The sequence below is a fragment of the Caloenas nicobarica genome, chromosome 10 (genome assembly GCF_036013445.1).
Source record: "Caloenas nicobarica isolate bCalNic1 chromosome 10, bCalNic1.hap1, whole genome shotgun sequence".
In the NCBI taxonomy this organism is placed as follows: Eukaryota; Metazoa; Chordata; class Aves; order Columbiformes; family Columbidae; genus Caloenas; species Caloenas nicobarica.
In genome coordinates, this window is record NC_088254.1 from 5,646,054 (window position 1) to 5,669,728 (window position 23,675).

The 23,675-nt window shown below is 41.2% G+C and overlaps 1 protein-coding gene across 1 annotated transcript in view; it reads right to left on the reverse strand.

Annotated features, from left to right (window-relative positions):
* Positions 1 to 4,628: 4,628 nt before the first annotated feature.
* The window catches only part of USP3 (ubiquitin specific peptidase 3), a 41,633-nt gene continuing 22,586 nt past the window's right edge, over positions 4,629 to 23,675 (reverse strand). The window contains exons 4-15 of the mRNA XM_065641608.1: positions 20,317 to 20,400; positions 18,388 to 18,469; positions 15,513 to 15,595; positions 14,929 to 15,042; positions 14,141 to 14,254; positions 10,296 to 10,442; positions 8,246 to 8,352; positions 8,001 to 8,081; positions 7,258 to 7,376; positions 6,983 to 7,096; positions 6,800 to 6,867; positions 4,629 to 4,872 (exon numbers count right to left, since the gene is read on the reverse strand). Coding sequence (XP_065497680.1) covers positions 4,707 to 4,872; positions 6,800 to 6,867; positions 6,983 to 7,096; positions 7,258 to 7,376; positions 8,001 to 8,081; positions 8,246 to 8,352; positions 10,296 to 10,442; positions 14,141 to 14,254; positions 14,929 to 15,042; positions 15,513 to 15,595; positions 18,388 to 18,469; positions 20,317 to 20,400 — 1,279 coding nt within the window. The 3' untranslated portion in view covers positions 4,629 to 4,706. The remainder of the gene's footprint in view (positions 4,873 to 6,799; positions 6,868 to 6,982; positions 7,097 to 7,257; positions 7,377 to 8,000; positions 8,082 to 8,245; positions 8,353 to 10,295; positions 10,443 to 14,140; positions 14,255 to 14,928; positions 15,043 to 15,512; positions 15,596 to 18,387; positions 18,470 to 20,316; positions 20,401 to 23,675) is intronic.

Genomic DNA, 23,675 nt, shown 5'->3' on the forward strand with positions numbered 1-23,675 from the left:
GATTTTTGAAGTGGCTTGCACATTTTTAGTAGCTGGGTGATTTTATGAACCTACGTATTTTAATTGGGTTTGTTTCAATATATGACAGGGTTGAGGGAGACCAAAAGTTCACCTTTTGCTTCTTACCCTACGAATGCAGTTTGAAAATCAACTCTGAAAAACAAGACTTGAAATCCATTTGCAGTCTGCAACAATTATCTTAGCTTCTCATCTGGGCTTGAGTAACGTGTATGCAGTGACCCAAAAAAACAGCAATTGCAGATCTCTTTAGTTCTTCAGAGTTAGCTATTTTCAATTATGTACGGTAAGCTGTGCTTAACAATTGCCAGTCTTTTTGGTTTCATATCCTTTGTCATTTAATATTTTCCTTGAAACAAGGAGGAGATTCCTGCTCCCCACTGGTGGACAGTGGCATCAGTACTTCATCAAGCCAGGAAAGGGACAAGAAGGGCAGATGATTTCACGTACCAGGTAAGCCAGTCACTGGAAAACAGCAGTTAAACGGTGTTGCCAGCAGCTGTTGTTCTTCGTTCTCATATTAGTATTTTTCAGCTCTTACTCTGTTCCTTCATCCTTCTCAGAACTTACCTTCATTTTTGAGCAGTTTTAAATAGTCGAGACTGATCAGAGTGGTAAGAAACACAGGAATACTATTTGTAAGAAACCAAAGTTACCATTGCTAGGATGGACTCCACCCACACGGAGGACACGCGCCAGAATCTGACGTAGAAATCAACAGCTGTTGGGTGACAAGGCCTTTAAAATTGGATGGCAGGTCCTCTTTGGGTGTAGATACTAAGTTTTGGTAGAGGTGTTAAATACTGGGAACACTTTTCTTTGCTGTGTTTTGTTTTCCCAAGAACAAGTTAAAATAGTTTACCATAGGTGTTCAACAGATTTACACCAATGATATTCTGCACACCTGTAGAAGGACAAGAGGAGTTTTTTTCTAAGGAAAGGAGACACTTTAATGGCACATTTTCCATAAACACACTGTGTGAATGAGATATAATTCACATTCAACCTGGAAATGCTCCAGAAACAGGCAAGATGAGCACAGTCAGTAATCCTCACTGAAAATTACACACTAGCTTTTAATGGTAAACAATTACAACTATGGCACTACAGTACTTGAGGATATCCTAAAGCACATTGGAATCAATGTTCAAGGTGCTGATTACCTCATCAGTAAGACACAAGACACATCAGTAATGAAACATTATCGGGGAAACTTTTGACCACCACGTGTTATGCTTTCCACTGATTTAGCAAAATCCTTACAAATGGCCTCCTGCTTTTGATACAAGTCCACTGCCCCTGTCTGAAAGTTTCAAACTCTCCCCCACTGACATCTGTCACCACCTGGAAAGCACCTTCTGACCAGACAACGAGAAAGAGCTCTGCCTGCAAGTGCCTTAGAGTCTTGCATACCGCTGCACTTAACAGCTCACTATACAACACGCTAAAGCAAAGTATTCTCTGAGAGCTGGACATTTTGCTGTTGTTTTATGTAAATCCCATCTCCAGTTGTATACGTGGCTGAACAATCACTAACAAAAGGACAACCTTTGATCAGACGAATTTTGGTGAAAAATACGCAAGTCTTTGAACTGCAGAGTGCAGTTGTTGCTTGCAGAGCAGTCACAAGCAAGAAAAAAATTCTTGCCAGTTAGTGTGTACTATGATCAGCAGTAAGTAGAAAAGAAACATTTGGCTTAAATGAAATGAGATATCCCACCCCCTTCCCCCACGCTAGTAGATAAATATAGGATATACAAGTTAAGGTTAAAAATGTAATACTAGGCCAGGTGCAGTATATGTTACTGGTTCAGTGCTCAGTTACTTTTCTTTTCTTTTTTTTTCTTTTTTTTTTTTTGACACCACACTGAATAGAATACAGCGGATAAGCAAAGTTCTCCACCAGGAAGAGAAATACTTGTGTTGCCACAACAAAGTGTTCATACTGTCCATCTGGGTTTGCAGTGGGAGAAATTTAAATTAGGAAAGGATTTACAATGTACTTGTTCCAGCAGGGCATATGGCTGACTCCTTGTCACCACCTGCTGCATGAACAAGACTGACCTGATTGCATTGTGTTCCCATGGCTGTGTCTCAAACGGACCGTGCTGGATGCCGTTGCCCAAGACCTTAACGTTACAGAGCAAATGTTGCTGAAAGGAACATACTGAAGTGAGAACATAACTCTGACCCCAAAAAAATTAACTGGAGAAGTAGAAGCTGCTTACAATAAGTGAATGTTGCTGAAGATTACAAATTTAAGTTTCTAAAAATACAGAAAGGCACATTTACATCACTGGTTTGTGAGAACACTGCATACACCTGACTACTGTCAGTTAAGCTGCTGCTGGCCCATAGCTAGTTGTGTATTTTAAGCTTTGTATTCTCAAAACTAATTTTCTAAAGCAATCCAATCCAAGTAGCATGCAGACAAAAGGCAGCTATAGATGGAATCTACTTCACTCACCAACTAACTGTGAGCAGTCAGGCTGCCCTTCAGGGGAATGATGTGCTAAGGTACTTCACTTGTCCACACACCAATGAAGTCTGTCAAATCCCTTTTTCTGCCTGTACAAACAATACCAGCTGTCTATTCTGACTAGAAGAAAGGCTCTGGCTGCAAGAAACGGAGAAATGGTAGGTGACAAACTATCTACTATTTAAATCAACGCATAGTTCTATTTATTGTTCAACTTAAGTAAAAGAAGATGTTGTTATATATGTCACTTAACATATCAAATAACAATCACAATCTGTTTTAACTAGTCTACAGTTTACGTATTCATACACCATTAGCAATGCTGAATGCTTTCTGCAGTTTCGTATTAAGCCAATTTCTCTCTTCCCTGGTTTAACATGCTGTGAAAAAGCTACGAAGACAGACGTTTAAAGAAAAAACATCTGATGGTGGTTTCTCTCGATACTTGTCAGCATACAGCTAGCAGGTAACCCACAGCAAATATAATAAACTGATGTCTACTCCACGTGCACCAGGTTGAGCTGTGGATACGATCTGTAGGGAAATTCTTACTGTGTACTCTGATGTCTTTCAGAAGCTTTAACTAAAAAGGGAAATCACATTTTCCTTGAGTTGTGTGTTTTCAGACTACGCTGTTTTACTGTTATCGCAATTAAAAGGTGGAGTTTGACTGTGTGACTACATTAAGTAAATTCTACTCTTATTACCGTGCTTTTGAGATTTTAGGTGTGTCCGGTTCCTTGTTGGGCACACAGGAGCTAGCTGTATAGTCTGGGCTGGGGGAACAGAACTGAAATGTAGCATTTGTCAAATTTCAGATGTTTTGGGGGGACTCCTGGCTTTCGCAATATTGGTTTTTCTGTCCACCTTTTAAAAATCATATCAGCTGACGTTCCACTCTCCAGAACGGCAGTACAGCTAAAATTCTATTTTTTTTTTTTTATTACCAGAAGTCTTTCTCCATTACATAGCCAAGTTTTAGAAACTGTATCGTGCCTCCAGTGTTCAGATGGAGACCATAAAGGTCCCACACTGGGCCGATGCTTAGGCAGCTACCACACCAGTGTATTAGTATTAGCTAATGTACTACAGCTACCGAGCCTGCTCTGGCCTCACCACCTCCCGTCACACAGGCTGTGCATCTGAGCATCTTCCCTTTGGTTTGCATCTGAACTGGTACAATTGTCGTGCAAAGCACCCATAACACCATCTGCTTCCTTTCAGTTCTAAGCGAGCTGCAGGCGTTTAGCGGACACGAGCTCTGTTTAGACCTAAGACTGTTCTCACACACCCCAAACCTTGGGGCTGTACTCCCAGTGCCCACCAGGAAGGAGGGTTGGGGTCCCACTGCCAGAAGTCTCCAAGTCTTCAAGCAAGTGTTTGCCATCAAATTCCAGGATGAGTCTAAAACAAGAGATGTCTAAGGCAATTCAGGTTCGGTTAAAAAAACATAAATCTCAACACAATTTAGACATGAATATATTTTAAGATAATTTTTTAAAAATTTGATGGGGGGAGGGCAGAGCATACGTGAGGAATACTAGAATTAAACTGCTCTATAGATACAATTGAACCAATGGTTTATTTACAATGATTCCTGAAAGTCAGCAGCCTGAATACACACCAATATAGCAGCAATTACCTGGTCTATTTAATGATGCCACATCTCTCTTCTGCAGACAAAGAATGATTGTTCAGAGGTCGCTGTTTAATTCTTGCACGAGGGAAAATAGTACGTGCAAACAATTCTGTGATTTAAAGAGATTAACTCATATCTACATAACAGCTGTGAGAACAGCATGAAGTTGTATTGCTCTTCATAATCAGAAGCACATTTATCTTGCTTGTAAGGAGGATAGAAAGCTTCTCCGATGTAAATGTGCCTTTAGAAAGTGAGAACTGAAAACATTAATATAAAAAAGTCAAATAACTAAGTATTTCATGAAACTATATATATAAAAATTGAGTTATCGTAACTAAAGCAGCAAATCAAAATCTGCTGAGGTTTTCTGGTATAACTAAAAAAAAAAAAAAGTTAGTTTGTGTCCAAGTTCAGTAAGTCAAATGCTACCATCGACACAACAAAACTAAAACCCACAAGAGGAAATTGAAAAGTGCACAATGAAATTAATAGTCTTGGATCAAGTATTTATGGAAAATGGAAATGTTTTGTCCGGTGGACTTGATAAGTGAGAATTAAAAGGAGGTATTAAAGTTTATCTGATCCAGATTTGGCTTGCCGTTCCACGTAGAAGAGGATGTAGGCCTTGGCCTTTACCACAGTCTCCTCGTCGGTCAAAGTTACAGTACTGTCGTTGAAATGGAACCAGCGGCCTTCGTGAGCTGCGTACGCGGTGTAATGTCCAGAGCCAACGCTGTCAGCAGGGGAGGCGCGGAAAGAAAGGACAGTCAGAATCATAGAATCATTTCAGTTGGAAGAGACCCTCAGGATCATCGAGTCCAACCACAACCTAAGCTAATTCTAGCACTAAGCCATGTCCCTAAGAACCTCATCTAAATGCCTTTTAAACAGCCCCAGGGATGGTGACTCCACCACTGCCCTGGGCAGCCTGTTCCAATGCCTGACAACCCTTTTTGTGAAGAATATTTTCCCAATATCCAATCTAAACCTCCTCTGGTGCAACTTGAGGCCTTTCCTCTTATCCTATCACTTGATACTTGGGAGAAGAGACCAACACCCTCCATGCTACAACCTCCTTTCAGGTAGTTGTAGGAGGAGACAGACCACCTTGCTCCCAAACGCGTTTTCTGCTAGGGCTAAGAGACTTCTAGAAACCAGAGGAAGAAAGGAACTGACAGCCCTCCACAACAGCTGGTAAGGTGCTTCCCTTCTTACTCAGTGGGGGTCAAAGTTCTCCAAATTACAGTGTTAAGTAAAATAATCACTTACTGGGATGAGTTGAAAGGGGTTTGTATATGAACTTATTAGCACCCCATAGTTTTTGTGCAAGCAAGGCTTCTTGCAACACTGAACTTCCACATTTGCCTACATAAAAATCTAGTCCATTATCTATTAATATTCAAGCATCAGCTATAAAAATTTCACTATGCTCTATTATTATTATTATTTCTGAAATTTATCCCATTTACTTCTAGAGAGACTTGCATAGTTTAAATATAATCAAAATCACTCACAGCAAAACTAATCTCAGAATACTAAGAAGAAAAATGTTCAAGTTCATCTTAAACAGATCCACATCTTGGCACCGTATTTCTTGAATCTAACATACCAGAACTACAAACCCATCAATTTTCATTACCCTGCCACCCCAAGATAAGGCCTGCTTTTGCTGGCTTACATGTTATAAGACACATTCTGTGTTTCCAACCATCTCATTCCATTCTAATCATGCCCAGCTCTCTTGCTGTCCTTATAGTTTTACTAGACTTTGAAGCACCAGTCAGCTGCACTGTGGTGCCACGAGAGCTGTCTTTAGTAGCCAAAGCTTTCTTTAAAAAGAGTCCAGACCATTCATCTAGAAAAAGCAAAAAAAAAAAGGGGCTTTCTGGACAGAACTTCTGTTTCCTATCTTTGGATTAAATTCAGTTATCAGCAAGGTTTTCATTAGCAGGGTTTTGTTTCTTTCAGAAACCCCTTTCACAGCTCACACCCATAGTGGAGTGATCACCTGAACAAGACGACCAGATTTCTCTGAGGATAAACAGTTGTCTTATCCCTACTACTGTTACTTTCAACAGATCCTTCCAGGGCTGGGTAAAGGAAAAAAAACCAAAACAATACACACCCAGCAACTTTTACTTCAAAACATGAACACTGGCCAGCCTTGTGGCCTGCCTGTTAGCTAACAGTCGTTTTGAAGTTCAGTCCTGCAGAAGAGAAGGTAAATACAGGATAATTCTTTCGCTGTGCCAACATTAAGTCTACAGTTGTTCCAACATGCACGCACACTCTTTCAGCATAAATGCACATGTGCCTTTCAAAGTGAATAAAAGGGGAAAAAAATATTTCTGCTTTGTACTAAGAATTGAAAAATGAGGCGTTAACTTCTGGAAGGGTTTAGGGCTTTCCATTCCTAGAGCAACTAGACTGTTTTCATTCTGTCTCACGCTTGTGGTCATTACTCAAAGAGACTGCCAGTGGTCATTCACAGGAATAACTGCATCATGTGTCTGAAGTTAATTCAGCTTAGTCCCAGGTAAGTTTATAAACTACTGCTTATTTCTACCAGTAAAAAATAAAGGCATTCAATAACAACAGCAAAACCTCCATCAGCTCCACATGTATGGGTGGGGAGCAGGTCTGTGTCGAGCAGCACTCACCCCGAACCGTGGTGCACAACAACGGCTGCGAGGTCATACAGGCAGCTTTCGGGGCCACTGTTCTCAGGCTGCGGGTAAAAAGACAGAAGACACTTCAGATCCCCATAGCACCTGCTATAACTTGTAATAAAGACATACGTCGTGTAACGAAGTTCTACAGAAAGTATCGGTGAGTCTTCATACCTCTAACAAGTAGCATTTCATGTCTAGGCCTCGTAAGGGAAACTCAACGTAGGTATCAACCTTGTTTCTCAGATATGCTGTCCAGTGAAATCGTTTCAAGTGTAAGCATAGCACCTACGGGATTAAAAAAAATAAATGAATGCATTAGAAGAAGAGGTTGAACTTAGTGCTAGACATGAGCAATAGCCTACGGGAGGGTTAGGTATTGGTCTGCTAACAGCGGAGTTGTTATTTCCTTCGACATCACACTGTAACCTTTTCATGCTTATACGAACCTTTGGTAGTTTCTGAATCCAGAATTTTTTGGTGGACTTCTGTTTCTTTTTACATTTGTGACACATATACAGCTCTGTCTCATCAAGTTCTTCCAGGTCTGTAAAACTGCGAAGACAATCTAAAAAAGAACAAGATACAAAAACCAAAATACCCACGCAAAGAAACCAGATTCAAGATGACATGTAGTGATGTTTGTAACATGAAATACAACAAATACAGCAATATAGAGGTGTGCCTATCTGCTGCAGTCATTCTAGTTATTATATACACTTGTGCAGCAAAAAGCTGTGTTTTAATACAGTGACATGCAGCATTCCCTGTTCCTTAAAACATAGCTACAAGCAGTTTGAGAGAAAAAAAGGCATTCACAAAATCAGCATCTTTCAAATGAGATTCCTCCCAACATTCAGCATAACTATTTTCAAAGGGAACTAAATGACTTCCTATGAAAGAATATTCAAAGAAAAACCTCTACTGGAATCCTTGTTGATATTTAGCTGACCCCCTGAAGCACTTCTCAGCCCCAGCATATCACAGTAGCATGTCAATACACAGTGACTGGAGCAAAACCTGTACAGAACTTTATTTTGGCACCTTCTTCTACCACAGATTCTCACAAAATTAGAGGGCATGTGGCAACCACGTCACACTCTAGGTGAAAGCCTGGCTATTCTGAAATAGATACTCTAAAGAGTAGATACTCTTAGTCCTGGTAATGATTTCATTATCCAAGCACTCTTACCTCGTAGTGTGCACATTGGTCCATTTTCTTGATTCTTAGTACGTTTATTTCTGAACTGACTTGGAATATCTAATGAAAGGTCTAGAAAAACAAAGATGAAAAAAATAAGGCTGAATAAAACAATGCTTAATCTTTCCAGGCTAAAAGTCTAGTTCTGTCATGTGACATCTAAATATATCAAGTTTCAGATTTATTTTTCTGCCTTAAGTCACCCAGTATCTTGAGAGCAAGAGGCACCACCTTACCTAGGAATGGGTCGAACTTTCTAGATTCAGTCCCACATATTAGGCAGTTGACTTCATTTTGAAGAATGCCTCCAAAAATCGCTGTGACAACAGTAGATGCTCCATTTCTAGACAAACCACATCAGAGAGGTAAAGTCAGTCAGAATGTCTGAGCTTAATTTTAAATAGTTGTTACATGTTTAGTGTTTACAGCTCACCACTACTAGGCAGAGCAGTTTTGTCTGAGTGTAACAAACAGGGATTGAGTTCATCCACTACGCATTTTATTCACCCAGAATTGTACCGTGCAAGTATTTAGCTGCTATCATACCTTTGCTTTATCTTGTACCTCAAGAAAGTGTGAACTGCATACGGTCTAACCAGATGCTCAAAATTTCAGTGTTGAAAGTATTCCAATTGATTGCATTTCTATAGGGCAGAGCTGATGCTCACAGGGGTACAGTATTTTAACCCTGTGATTAAAGGCTGTTTCTGAAACAAAAATTCTCCCCTCTGAGGCAGGTCAAGCATATTTTTGTTTTAATTCTGTACCCTCTGTTACAAGTAATTTTGACTTCTTAAAGCTTATTTCTGCACTTCACTTGCAAAGACAATTTAAGTTGCATTAGGATAGACAACATGCATCATCATCGTTCTCTGTACTTTCATTACTCTCTCAATCTTTTTAGCAGATTATGTAATAGACTTCTCATAGTGTGATTAAAAAATCCCACACACACCAAATTTTAAAGTTATGTTATTAAACTCCTAAACTTGCTAGTTTGTGCTTACAGATCTCACACAAGCCTGCAGAAACCTGTGTTATCTCCACTCCACATACATCTTTTAAAGGTAATTCGAACACTTCTTGTTGAGCAGAAGAAAATGTCCACCCAAATAAACTAGAGCTCAAGAAGAGAGCATTCACAGCACATTTATTGCTTTACTGTAGGCACTTAAGTGTATGTGACCTCAATTTGCCCTTGAAAGAAGGCAGCTTACTCCACCTCACCATGCATTTGAACAGGTAATTTCAAGACATATTTACAGTATATACGTGAATACAGTTAAATTCTCCTTGGGTTTTGACATTAAAAATGTTGACAAAACAAAACTGGGTTAGTTTTCAAATACACTTCAATTCTAAGCAAATTTTGAGATTCTTTGGTGGGATTTTTAGGCATCATCAAAGCAACATAAATGTGGTAAAGAGCACAGTCCAAGCTCCAGGCTTTCCCTACTGAGGCAACTGTAAAATCCTGCCCTTCTTGGACCTGCTTATTATGCCCTAATCAGTATAGGAAGGGAAAATGTGCTCAACTTTTACATAGGGAATCCAAGAACTTAGGGACCAAATGTGCAGGCTGAACTGACCAAACATTCCTTCCTGAAACAAACTAAAATGTTTTCTCTCTGTGACAGTTTCAATCTGAGAGAAAACACACCTGGGACAGAATTCAGAAAGAACGGTATTTTGAGAAGAACAGAAAGAGGAGCAAAACACATGGATTACCTCTGCTTCAAGACACGCAGTAACATGAAAAATCAAAATTACCAGGAAAAAAGGCAACAGCTCTAAATGTGTCAAGTGATATACCAGTACAGCAAGATCATCTGCAGGAAAACTGACTTCGAAGTGTAACTGCATTGCTCACGTGTTAATCCAGGAGGTGTGCTGACAATTTAAACCTACAACACTTGGCCATCTTTATTGCTCCTGTATCATTCAAGCCATCTGTCACCCCAAGACAACGAGGTTGTCTGGACAAAGAATTCTATCTGGGTATAGAAAATACAAAGATTTTATTTCTGAAAGACTAATGAATTAAAATGTGTTTACCACTTAGCCTGTATGCTCACTTATACTTATGAAAAATGCTGATCCTTTGGAAAGGAAGCACATCCTGTAGGATGCTAATCCTTTACAACCTGCAGCTTTGAATTTGTAACATTACAGAGGGACTAAAGAGAACTTAAAACAAGGAATCGTGAATTTGAAATTTCAGATCTCCACATGCAGACTCATACAAAGGCATTAAGGTTTTGAAGAAATTTAAAAAACACTTCTTACATGCAACATTTGTTGCTTGCAGACAGGGTAGCATTTTCTTGCAAAATTACTGAACGTGAAACACCATTGAAGCCACCCTGGAGTTCCAGATGTAGATGGTCCAAAAGGTAACGCATGAACTCGTGGGCATCCTGTTGCTGGTATCCCCTGGAGAGAAAAGGAAACAATAGCAACAACATCACCAATTATACGGGTTGGTTTAGTGCCAGCACACAGAGAGCATCAGGGTCACATGAAAGAGACTCTTCTTGTTTAAATAATACTGAGCAGGCTTGACAGAGACATACGTATTTTGTACAGAAAAAGTTTTCCAAGTAGCTTTTGGGAAGGTACAGCTATGTCTAGACAAACTCAGCAACTCTGGTCCTTTGCAGCTCACTCATGCTCTGTGTGTCGCTTTTTGAGGATGGAGAAACATTTAAGAATATACATTTTAGAGGGGAAGAGACCTTCTGGAAAACAACAGGGAGCAGAAGAGACATAACGTTTGCCCAGCTATTGGGTTAATGTTAATTGGCATCACCAAACTCAGCCTGTGCTAGTAACATTCTAGACTTCACATACATGTTAATTAAAAATACACATCGGCAGCAGTGACGTCCCCTCACTCATGCAAAGCATTTCTCCTTTTTCTTTGTTGTTGACTGTATTTAATAAATTCCTCTGCAGAACTGCTATGAATCAGGTTCAGGCAGCACACTATTCATCCCTACCCTTTGAAACTACCATAAATTACGGTCAATATATTGACATCTCAGATCAGATAAGATTCAAAAGAAAGCTACCGCAACATGTATTGTTCACGTGGGATTCCGTGTCAGTATTTCTGAGCGGTTTTCATTCAGCCGCTGATCCCACTCACTTTGGCAGTTCCAGGTGTTTGCTTGCCTGTTTCTTTCCCTCCCCAAAGCCAGGAATTTAATCTTTGGGTTTGTTTTCCACAATATGAAGTCTGAAATAATTAGGCTAACAGATTTATTTCCTCTTCTAGGGTGAGATGGACAGCCATGCTCAGAACAGCACACCTCCCCTGTGTAACCCACACACCATGTGCATCTCCTGAGCATTTGATTTGCTAGGATGGGGCTCCGGTCTCAGATGTGTCATGCCATCAGCAGCAATGCTGTTCAAAGAGTCACCATTGTTATTTCACCACTTACAAACCAAACTGAAGGGAACAGAGAAGCCATCACGGTAAAATACGCCTTTAAAGTTATTTAAGCTAAATCATGCATCAAATTTAACAACCAACTGCTGTTCCTTTGCCGTAAATGTACACTGAGATGAAGTCAGAAAGCAGACACAGTGAAACAGTGAAAGTTTTGTGCAACGATGACATAATTATATGCAAGTCTTTGTAGGCCTAGTTACAAAAATCCCTCGAGAGCAGAGCTGGCTTTTTCTCTTCCCCTTGTCCATTCTCTTAAGCTGCCTTATCATGCCGCCCCTGCCCCTTTTCCTCCTCACTATTCCACATAAGTATGGGCAGTAACTGTCATGCAGGAATGCCTGGGAAACACCAACAGAGATGGTTTTTATGCTGCTGCTCAGGGGAGGGAAAATGTCCCTAAGACTCACGGCACAGAGTACCCAGAGTAGGACAGAAATGACAACAGACTTGGTGCAACAGAATATGCGATGAGAGGCTGATGTGCTTAGGGAAGAACATAGGTGTGTCCTACAAAAGCATTGCTAGATGTAATAAAATGACATAAATCCCTTTCATCTTGTAGAATGACAGTAACGTTTTCATCCAAACTAACAGCTTTAAAAGATCACCGAGTTTTTGTGCAGATGTTACAGCACCCTGAAAAACATCAGCAGTACCACCTACCTTTTGTAAAAGTTTTTCTAACAGAAAAACTGGCATGCAGAAACACTGCTGTGTTTCAACAGGCCAGGGTCCTGTACAGCCAAAACCAGAACTTAAAAGCTGCAGGATAATTATACACTACTATGAAATAAGGTAGTAAAACAGAACTCAGCTTGAAAGCTGCATGTGAACTACGCACACTGCAGCACAATTCTGAAGTTGCTGAGATAACACAGGATTTATTTATTTTCCTGAATAGAGGTATCTTCGATTTAATAAACATATAGGCAATCGTAATAAACAGCTGAAATTTATGGAAAGTCGTTACTTCAGACACCTTTTCAACATTAAATTCCTCATAAAAGAGCTCTGAAGTATATGGCACTCTTGCTCTGCAACAAATGTGATGAAATAACCTTTGGAATCATTCCACATTGCTGGTTGCGTTCCTGGTGCTTGTGTTTATACTTGCATACAACTATGTTAATGACAGATGAAAGAATCTTCGGATTTGTCAAAAAGCATAAGTATAGATGCAGATCTTTAAAAGAACATGATTATATGGACGATGCACTCTTTAAAATAAACTATGATCTAAGAGCCTGTCCACAAAAAGTGCAGTTTCTCTGACAGTCAACCATTTCCTCCCTCTGCCCATCACTTCAGACTTCACAAGCACAAGCCAAACCGACCGGTTTTGCTACTAACATGCTGCTGGCTCCAGATTTCTTTCACATGTACCTCCACCCACCTTCTGCTCCCAGTCTCACAAGCAGCACACAAAGTAGAACTAGAATTGTAGCATCATTAGCTTCTAAGAGGTACCATTAAGCACTGAACGAATTCAAATTTTCTCCCTGGATCATGTAGGATCGGGGATTTACTGAGCAGCTGACTTTATTCTTCATGTGATTTAATGAGTTCTCTTACCAGTTAATTATAGACATGTTCCCAACTAACTGGGAATGAAAAGGGGAGTGGGAGAACCCCAACAAACAGCACGTTTTCTTTTAAAATCTCTCGGTGAACCCACAGTGCTGAAAATTTGCTTGAGAAACTTCAATGAACTGGTTTCTCACTTAGTCTAACAAGAATTATAGTGAAGATTGTAATAGGGAAACTGGTCAACGACATTATGGATGATGTTCATTTGCCTATAATGTTTTGGTTGCTGCTTGCAACTACTGGTATTAAACTTCCTTGATTCTCATAAGCCAAGTGAAACATTTGGCAGTGTGAAAAATAGAATAAACAGATTTGTGTTATTCAGGTTACTCATTGAGCAGATGTGTTCATAGCATCTTTTCAGCACTGCTGGAGATATAACAGATAACAGATCGTCTTTACTACCTGAGAACACGGAACAACTTACCTTCATCACAATATATCCTAACACGTTTCAGTGCTCCTTTGAAAGAGGTTCAGGGGCCAGGACAGGGAGACCTTGGAGAGGAATGATACTTGGATTTACTTGGGTAACCTTTTTCCCTTTCTTTTTATTGTCTTGTCAGTATGGGCACAAAATGCATATTATTATGCACTAGATTTTTTCTCATAGCCCTTATTTCATGTCTTGCTGCAGACTACAGTATTTTGTGAGAATCAAGGAAGTTTCAGCCAGTGTGTTTGCATTTAGGCCTGCAGGTACTGTATCTTTTAACCTGACTACATCCCTTTCTTGCTGCAGCCCAGCTTGGGTTCTGCCAACACCATGCACTTGGCCCTTAGCTACCAGTCATGATTGTGAGTCTTCTGCCCTTTGGAGCACTGGTTCAAAGGTACAACTACTACTATTTTAGTATTTGAGACATCTGTGCTCTCTGACACTGCTACACGTAGCATGTGGTAAAACGGCAGGGAAAAAAAAGAACTACCGATCAACACAGAACTGTCAAAGTGAAGATCCTTTTCAAAACGTATTTGTGTGCGTATAGTTGCAGAGAGTGCATCCCGCAGATTCAGCAAATTTTAGAGTAGGACACCAGCAACATGAGGTTGCAAATGAATATCGCTCTTATTCTACAAAACTTACCTGAAGTTTGGCATTATTTTCCAAACAACGTAAAATAAAGACTCTGGACTAAATGCAGTTTGGCTTCCTTGCCATAAAGCACAGAGTGTCTTTCTGAATTCTTCCACCAACGAACTGAAAAGAAAGTAAAAGCTGTTGATTAATGTGGGTTTGTATTATAACCCTTATAGGTTTACTAGCTTGATGGTACACATATCAGACCTTACTTTGGTCCTGATTGTAACGATTGGGCAAAATAGCCCTTCCAATACTTCAAACACTTTATGGCCAAAATCCTACCCACAGTGCCGCAGAGAGGCACAGGTTAGGAAAATTACATTTCAGATGTTCAGGACCCACCAGGATATCTATCCACCTTGTGCCATTTTACTGTGGACTGTGCTAACATCATCCCTTCAACGCTTCCTTAAGCAAGCTACAGATCGTGAATCACTCTGGATTTTTTATTATATTCACTTGCAGACACATCTCCATGACTGAATTTTAACTGTAATTAAGTAACGTAATGTCTGGAGTTCATATAACTAGCACTTCCTAATCTTAAACTCAGTTACACTTGAGTGCTTTCTGATGTATCTGATTGCTTCCCGCTGCAGCACCAGGCGTATATAAGTGAACTGTAAGCAATACAAGTTTACTTTTTGTACAGCCAACTATTTTTCTGTGACTCAGTCCCCCATCAATCATTTTTCTATGATTCTGCAACAGTGAAGTATAAAGTGGCTCTACTAGCCAAGTATTTTCTGTTTTCCATAAAGTTCAGTGTGAACAAGGAACATGCAGCTTACACGTTGTTGTCCCCCTGGCTCCTGGTATGGTAAGTTCGCCTGCCTGCCGTCTTCCCGTTCCTCAGCTCCACAGCTGGCAACTCCTTGAAGTAGCAGCAAAACTGTTGAATGTTGCTACAGAAAAAGGAAAAACTAATTAAATCCTTAAAGGGCTGAGAACAGAGAGATTATTAAGTATTCTGGAGCTTGTTCTTTGAAATGCACAACTTCACGCAGCAATAGAGGATGGCAATTATGAACAGTTCAGGATACCAGAAATACCATAGCGGATAATTATCTTCTGCAAATGACTGAGCAGCTCTGTAAATACCATCATCCCACCTACCTGGAGTAATTACATTTTGGCTGTGCTTTGACTAAGAGATACCACCACAGAGGGAGGTATCAGAGGGCGTTCCCTAACAAACCAGCTGCGTGTGCTGACACGGTGGGCTGCCTCTGAACGCTGCATCACAGGCGTCCCTCGCACTGCCCAGCGCAGCCCCACGGTACCCGCACACCCCCGTTCCTGCACGGCCAGGCACACTTTCGTGCAGCGGTGAGTTGCCTAATGCTACAGCATCCCAGCGCTCTCCCAGAGGTACCTGAGCGACTGAAGGATTGCGTTCATGAAACACGTATTCCCCAGGTTCCGGAGGCCCGTGGCACAGAGGGCAGTGGTGCTTCCCTGGAAACGAGAATGGCTCAGTTAAAGACAGACTTATCATTGCTCCCCTGCTTTCTCTGCACAAAGCTGTTACTCTTATATCAGCATAGATTTAAACAATAACAACACATGCTGTTTGAAAAGTGCAGTTTCAAAGCCAAAGCAACCACCTCACCAGTTCAAACTGCCCTGAAGTTCCATCTTGACATGAAACCTGTTTCTTACTCATTCCTGTCAACAGAAAACTATACCACTGTGTGGGAATAACGGAAGATCAGCGAGAAGAACTGTAAATATGCTCAAGCGACTGCAGCTGGGGTGTAGAAAAACACATATATCACACTAACAGTTGCTTAGCCTTGTGTGCTTCACAAGTAGAACCTCCGTGTTTAGATAACATAAGCCTGTGAAAGTCTTAAAGGCGCCTTATCAAGCATCCTTGAAATTCCTTTAGGCAAAGACCAAAGCAGTGTGGTAAACAGCGCCTGCATGAATCCCGAACACACAGGTGAAATGAGCAGGCTCGTATTTTTCAACAAAGGCTGAATTCTACAGCGTCTGCGTCCCTGCTTGTGCGACCCCTGCCCGAGAGCTTAAGTGCTTTTTCGGAGATCCCCACTTAGGGAGGCAACAAAAATACATCTACTCTTTGCACTGCAACTGTAGTTTGTGGTTGCTCCTGCGACCTGCCTGCATCGGCTCACACAACTACATCTTTTCCTGTGTAAGTACATCTAGAACACGACAACACAGAGTTAATCACAGGTTTTTATTGCAAAATATATGTGTGTACATACATTAAATATTCACACTCTGATAGTGTCCAGTGAGACCTGGACAGCAATTTCCCTGAAGTGCCTTTGAAGAATGAAAATACCAATCCTTATCCATCTAGTCCCATGTCTAATATGCACAGCATGGCAGCCTGCAGGTTGGTAGGGTTTTGTGGTGGCCAGGAGGGGTTTTGAAAGAGAGACAACAGCATTTATTGCGGAAAGAAACAGTCAAGTTGGACTGTGCAAAGAAAAAGCAATGTGTTGAATGAAGTGAAAGAAAAAGCTACACCATTTATTAAATTTTAACAAGTTAGAGAGCACTGTTACCCACAGATGAGCTTGGTTTTTGCTGAATAATCTTCAGGGTGGGCTGGGAGGAGAGGGAAGAGAAATGTGGATAGTGTTGCATTCATGATTTCTAGAATCCACAACACTTGGACATTGTCTAAAAAGTATCACAGTGAAAGTTCATCAAGTTTTTGGGCATCCTTCATTGTTCTAACAGAACTAAAAACCTAGACCATCTCTCAGTAGCAGTATCTCAAAACGAACGTATTACTTGACACCAAAGACCGCATGCAAATCCAGGTTACCAAATACATTATTCAAAGTGTTCCAGTAAAACTTTTTTCTCCCCGAATCTACCAGAAACATCATCTCTAGTGAAGAACTAATGACAGCAGGACATTTAAATATATGTTGTTTGAAAAAGAAGATATTATTTACATAAGCAACTGATCAATTCAGTAAGAATCCTTTAACAAGAGACCTGTTTTCCAATAAAGGAAGAAAACTTTCAAGTACAAACACCACAGTGTCCTTAGCATATTCTTTTCTCACTCTTGCCCAGGGTGAGAGAGCAGGGTATTTATGCAAACAGCAGTGCCCTGTCTTTTCTGGATAAGAATTGAATACGCCAATAATAAAAAGAACACCTGTTGCCATAGGCAATATTCAGGTATTAATAAAACTTAGAAAACAGCACAGACTAAGAAGAATAAAAGCAGCATGAAGTTCGTGCTTTCTAATTCTGTCTTCTCCATATCTGAATGTTGCCTAACATTTTCCTTCTGGTTCTTGCTGGCTTTGAGTTTTCCAGATAATGATGCTGTGTGTTCCCATGGGAAAAAAACCAACAAACACCGCTATTTGTCCCAGGCTTTCTCAATCATCCCATGATTGGGACAGCACAGGAAGGACACACAACACACTCAGAGGACCCTAAATTGACTGTAGGTAATGCATTTTTGAAGTAAATAAACCCGTATAGGTTTAGTAAAACAGCAACTGACTGCTTTGCTCCCACCCCACCCTCATACTTCCATTCATCCTCCTCTCAAGAACACCTTCTCTTTGCAATCAGGTAATTGCTCCTGTAGGCGAACACAGCGATCGCTTCGGCCCCTTGGACTCCCTGGCTGTCCCGCGGCCCCAGGGGCCCAGGAGGAACGGCTCTGCTCTGCCACTCAACATGAAGCAGGGTCAGCATCTCCCCTCTCCCACCCTAAAATCTGGGAGTAATTATCAAGATTAACAAGTCCCTCAACCCAAACTGTGGAAAACAGAGACATTTGGTTTGGGGCGTTCTTTGTCTGGAAGAAACTATGTAGCCCTTCAGCTATCTAGCAAGGGTTGGATCATCCTCTCCTGGGTGCTGTCCTGCAGATGTGAAGTTAAAACAGCAGGAAGATGAGACATGAGAGTGAGAAAAGCTTTCGGAAAAGTCCACAGTTCTTTTGAAAGCAAGTTTTACTAAGCTCTTTTAAAAACTTCTTTTTTTTTCCCCACTTTTCCCTAACAATTAGTCTCTTATCCCCCTAGAAAAAAAGATAGAGCACCTGCTTCTCTGCCTTCTGCAGCGTAAAACCAGAAAAAGTCAAAAAGCCCTACATGTGTGCTCAGGAAATGAGAAAGACAAAGTGCACCAAGCACAATTTGGATAATTGATCGTAAGTATTTCAATTCTGGGCCAACTATGAGCCTCAAGAGGTTTCGAAAAACCCTTTAAACTCACCGTACCGGATCCATCGTACTTACATTTACTTTTAATAACTTGCTGTTCAAAGATGAGTTTTCCAATAGTTTTCTTTTCCTATGTCTGTCTGATGTAAAGGCTGAACTGTTGGAAAGTAATTAAGAGAGGTTACTCACCATGAAAAACAAAATCGTGTGAAACGGCCAACAGATAATCCTCCTAATGTTGGACACAGTGATTGCATCTGCAATCAGTTGTCATTAAGACAGCAAAGAGCTTCCTGATAGCAACATCTGCTTTTCATAGTCTTAAACAGAGGGCACCTCCCTCAGAGTACAGACGCACACCCCATTTTCAATGCTAACATCCGAGTCAATTGCATTAAGCTATGCATGCTACAGTAAGCACCCTGAAGGGCGGCCTTATTGGCATGCTACTTTTCAGCTAAAACATTGGGTTTTTTTTCCTTTATCAAAGGAATATGTAATACAGAATTTTCCATAAAATACTTCTATCAGAAGAATCATCTAGGCCTTTAGAAAGACAACTTCAAAAAATAAGGACTAAGTAAAATTACCACAAACCAAAAATACCTCTAGTGCTAGCACTTAGGTATTACAGCCGAGTTCTCTTAAAACAAAATACATGAGTTTATAAGGGTTATGCAACATCAAGAGCAATCAGTTCTTCTTTTTCACATCACTGGAAATTACTGGCCTCTCAAGTCTACCAGTTCATGACTTCCCTCTAATCTAATTGCAAAATCATAACTTAGTCCAGATTTTAGTTTGGTTTTGTTTTGGTGGGGGTTTTTTTCGGTTGTGTTTTTGTTTGTTTGGTTGGTTGGGTTTTGTTTGTTGTTGTTGTTGTGTTGTTGTTTTATTCATTTTTTTAAATTAAAAAACCCTCCAAACATTCAAAAACTGTCATTACACACAATGGAAGCCTCCACAGTACCATTTAGCTCCTGAAGAGCAAAATCTCCTGGACATTTCCGAAATCTGAATGTGCACTTCTCATTACGTTTAAACATCTTTACATCTCATCATATACATAACAAGCCCAGCAACGAGAGAATGGAAAAGTCATGAAAACATTAATATTACTGACACAGAAAGTGGCACACTTGAGTCGGGGAGGATCCAGAGACTTCCCAAAAATCACAGCAATCTCTTAGCAGGAGTCCTACTTGAACCCAGGGGCATTCAACTGTATTTGGAAGCAGTGCATATGGACACATACTTCTACTTAGTATTATATAAGACTTGCAAGCAAACTGTGAAAAGACTATTTGCTATCTAGCACTGGCCACAGCATCTGCATCACAAAGACTGCAGTATCTGCTTTTCAGTGGAACAGTGCCAGGCAGAAGCAGAGGAAAAACATGCCTCTGCCTTACAATTCCAAGTTCATAAACCTTCTTCATCTTTCTTCTGGAAACAGGATGTCAGGGATTGGAAGGGACCTCGAAAGCTCATCCAGTCCAATCCCCCCGCCAGAGTAGGAACACCCAGATGAGGCTACACAGGAAGGTGTCCAGGTGGGTTTTAATGTGAAGACTACATCATATTTCTCTTCAATGAAGACTACTCCATTTTCTCTTCAATTCTCTGCTCCAGAAACTTACTTATTCTGGTTTTGGGAAAACTATGATTCCGCTCTGGAAATTCTCTCCCATTCATACGGAAAAAGACAGTAATTATTTGCTATGTAGAAAGAAAGTTAATCGGTATCTAAATTCCTGTTATCGCCATATGCTGCTTCTGCAAGATTCACTGTACAAGAAACAAAACATACAAGATCAGCCAAATCCATTCATTCTGTACCTCTCCTCAGTGATGAAAAGGATATATAAACATACCCAGTATCACCCACACAGAAGGACCACAATACATACATTAAATACATATATACATGTGTACATACAGAAATACCACTTAAATGATGCAATACTACACCCAAAGCAGTCTGGACGTAACCAAAGTACTTACTTTTCCAAGTTCTGCAGGTGCTCTCTGACCTTCTGTACCAGGCCCAGCTTGGTATCATTGACTACAAAATCATCACAGCGGTAACTGCAAGAAAAACATTTATCAGCACGTGCAAACGATTTCAGTGAAGTGTTCCAAAGCAGCCGTGTAAGCCTATGTGCAGGAAGTACTGAAGTGATTCAGAGACAGATTACGAGGGGGACAGGGAAGGACAACACCTCCATACTGAGCTCGGCTCCCTCTGAAAACTACCCTATAGCGAGAGAAGGTACAGGTACTGTCTTATTACATGCTTTTTATTCTAGTTCAGTTCTTTATTAGAAATCAGAAGCACGATGTACTGCTTGTCCCAATGCAGTTCCAATTCCAATTCAACAGAAATTCAAACATACGGTGTAACCAAAAGCAGCATTAGTAGACAATCCATAGAAGACTTATCAGAAAAGACCAACTGATATCAGGCAAACAGAATACAGAGTTTTTACTAATGTATATCATAAATCAATTTATTTCAATACTGTAAAGCTATCATTAAAACCTCAGGTGCTGAAAAGACACACACATAATGTAAAACTTTCTGCTACGGAAAAAAGACCAGGGAAGATGAATTAAGCGATTACGTGGTTTGTCCAAAGTCACACCAGAAGTCCGTGGAAACTTGCACCTTGTGCTTTAACCACAAATGTCACTCAACCTCTCATACAGTTTTTATATATACAGAAGCTCTTATAAATTTAAGGTAGTATTTTGAGCTTTTTCAGGGTAAGTGTGCAAAAGTAACTGAGCTGAAAAAGACAGAGAAGTTGATCCCCCCACTGCCTCAAAGTAAAGTGAAGCCAAGTCAAACTGGCCTCTCGACAGAAGCAAGGGTTACAAAAGCCTACAATTCTATAATGTTCTACAAAGATCTCACATTTCCCAAGAAGATGTTCATTATAATTTAATATTCAACCTGTGGGCTTGTAATGCCTCATATAGTGCAGAAGGCAGAAGTCACAGAGCGTTTCTAGAGCGGGGGAGAAGGGTCTTCTAGGGAATGCTGAAAAAGACCCCACATCTTATTTCACTGTTTTCCTGAGCACATGTAAATCCACAGTGCACACGTCAGTTTGAAGAAACGAGAGAGTAGCAAAGAAAACTGTCTCAAGGAGAACATTCCTGTAAGATGGCATTACTTCTGCTGCTTTGCTGTATTTTAAATCCCTTGCGTTTCTTGCCCCCACAAAAAGGGGGAGTAGAGGTCCCAGAGTGATGCGGACCCTCTTATCCATGTTCTTTCTTCCATTTCTGAAGGAAAGATGACGCCTGCATACAGGGATGGGGTCGCAGAAAGGGGAGGGGGAGGAAGGAGGGACAAACACCCCTTAAAACCAAGAAATGCTGCAGTCAGTAAGGAAGCCCAGCCCCGCAGAATCCAGGCCTGCACATCGGTAACCAAGGATTCCGCGCGGCTTCCTTGAAACTCTCTCCAAAGCGGCGGCCGGCGGATCAGCGGCCTGAGCGCCGTGCGCAGGAGCTGCAGATGGCATCTCCCCGTATTCCTGCGGGTTAGCCAACAGCCAGCTCCGGGGCTAGATAAGCTGTGTTCTGGCGCGAGAAACGGGAAGGTAAGAAAAGACCGAACAGCACTTGCGCCGGCTCTTCCGCGAGCACTGCGACAAAAAGGCCGCACGGCTTGGCTGCCCGCGTCCCTGCGAGCCAGCCCAGCTCTGAGCAGGGTTTCTCAGCCCGGTGCTCGCTGCCGAGTATCAAACTGCGGCCTCAAGTTCTGGCAGGCGACTGAACACTTCCTGTGAAGAAAACTAAGTTGCTTAGGATATGTTTAATATCAGAACCGCAGCTATTTCTCTGCGTTCCCTTTGGCACGGGACTGACTCAAACGCGAAGGAACAGCCCCACAGTCTCAGTTACTCTGCTGGAGCAGGAGCCGCTGAAGAACCAGAATCTACAACATTATTAGTTGCATAAACCTGCTATGTAGTTCAAAGGCAACAGTATTGCTAGTGTTAATTCAAACACTGAATTCTTGAAGAAACTACAGAGTCAATAAAGTAAGGCCCTTGCCACCAAAAGGGGTCTGCAAGACCAGTCTGTCCAGGAACCGTCACGATTTTTGCCTCCGAGAGAGAAATTAGTACGACCCTCAAGATTTCCAGATACTGAACACAGCGGTTATGGACACTTACGCAAGATCTAGAAATTATAAGATAGCTATTGCCAGTAACATACATATGTTATTTTTAAAGATTGCCACAGGCCTAGTTAGTTTGGGAGGGGGAAGAAGTCTGTAAACGTGCTTATTTTTCAGCCGTGTTTTAAGTAGTCCTGTTCAGCTTTGTCAGCCACCTACAACTACCCAACAAGCGCTCCTGCCTTTGCCACTCTCGCAGGACACCACACCTCGAGGACAACCAGGCCAGTTCTAGCGAGAGGTAAACACAGAGCAGGTGGACACGGTACAGTCCGACCCCTCCTTAATACGGAGCGTGTCCACACCCCAGGTACACTGGCACAATCATATTGACACCCCACTTGTGGAGCTACTGACATTTATAAACGGGGAGTGAAAGCAGACGCAAGCTCACTGAAAGCCTCCAAGCCAACTTATTGCTGAAAGGTGACTTAATACTTGCTCCCGTGCCCTAAAGATCATGTCAACCTTATTTTTAGTCTCGTCTCACATACCAGCTACATCTTTACATAAAATTGCAAGTTAGCACTTTCCCCAAGATGGAGGAATAAAACCAAATACATTAAATGTCAGGGGCCTTGCAAGAGTGAAAAACTAATTTTAAGATTAACTTAAAAACAAGACAAGCTGCGTCTATTTCACTTTTAATGGGCAGGCTTTTTAAACCATTGCAACACTGAGGATTCAGCACGATTACTAGAAACAGAAGCACTGCTACCAATCTGTTTTGGATAAACAAAGTCAACATCATAGGAACTAGTTTATGCTTTAAGAGCTTAAAATTCGTTAAGCCCACACCCCTTGAAGGTAAACTGCTGAGAGATTACTTCCTGTATGCGAAGCTGACATTCAAGGCAGACATACAATTTCTGATCCTCAGGATTATAAAAAATTAACGATACACCTTTTTGCACACAGCAGTTGTACAGAACAAATTCCGTACTCTGGGGAGGGTCCCTTATATGGATTAGCAAATATTTTCCTCTCTATACACTTCCTATTTTTAGCACCTCTGCTACCTCCAAGGCCTGGTCTTTTCTGGCATCTTTTGCTGCTGGAATGGCAGCAAGCCAGGGCCTGCGTGCTCTGCTCTGGGGAACACTTCACCCAGGGCTGGCCGCTTCATGCTATGAAAGCCCCGACTGGATTTTAGGAATTGCAGGACAAG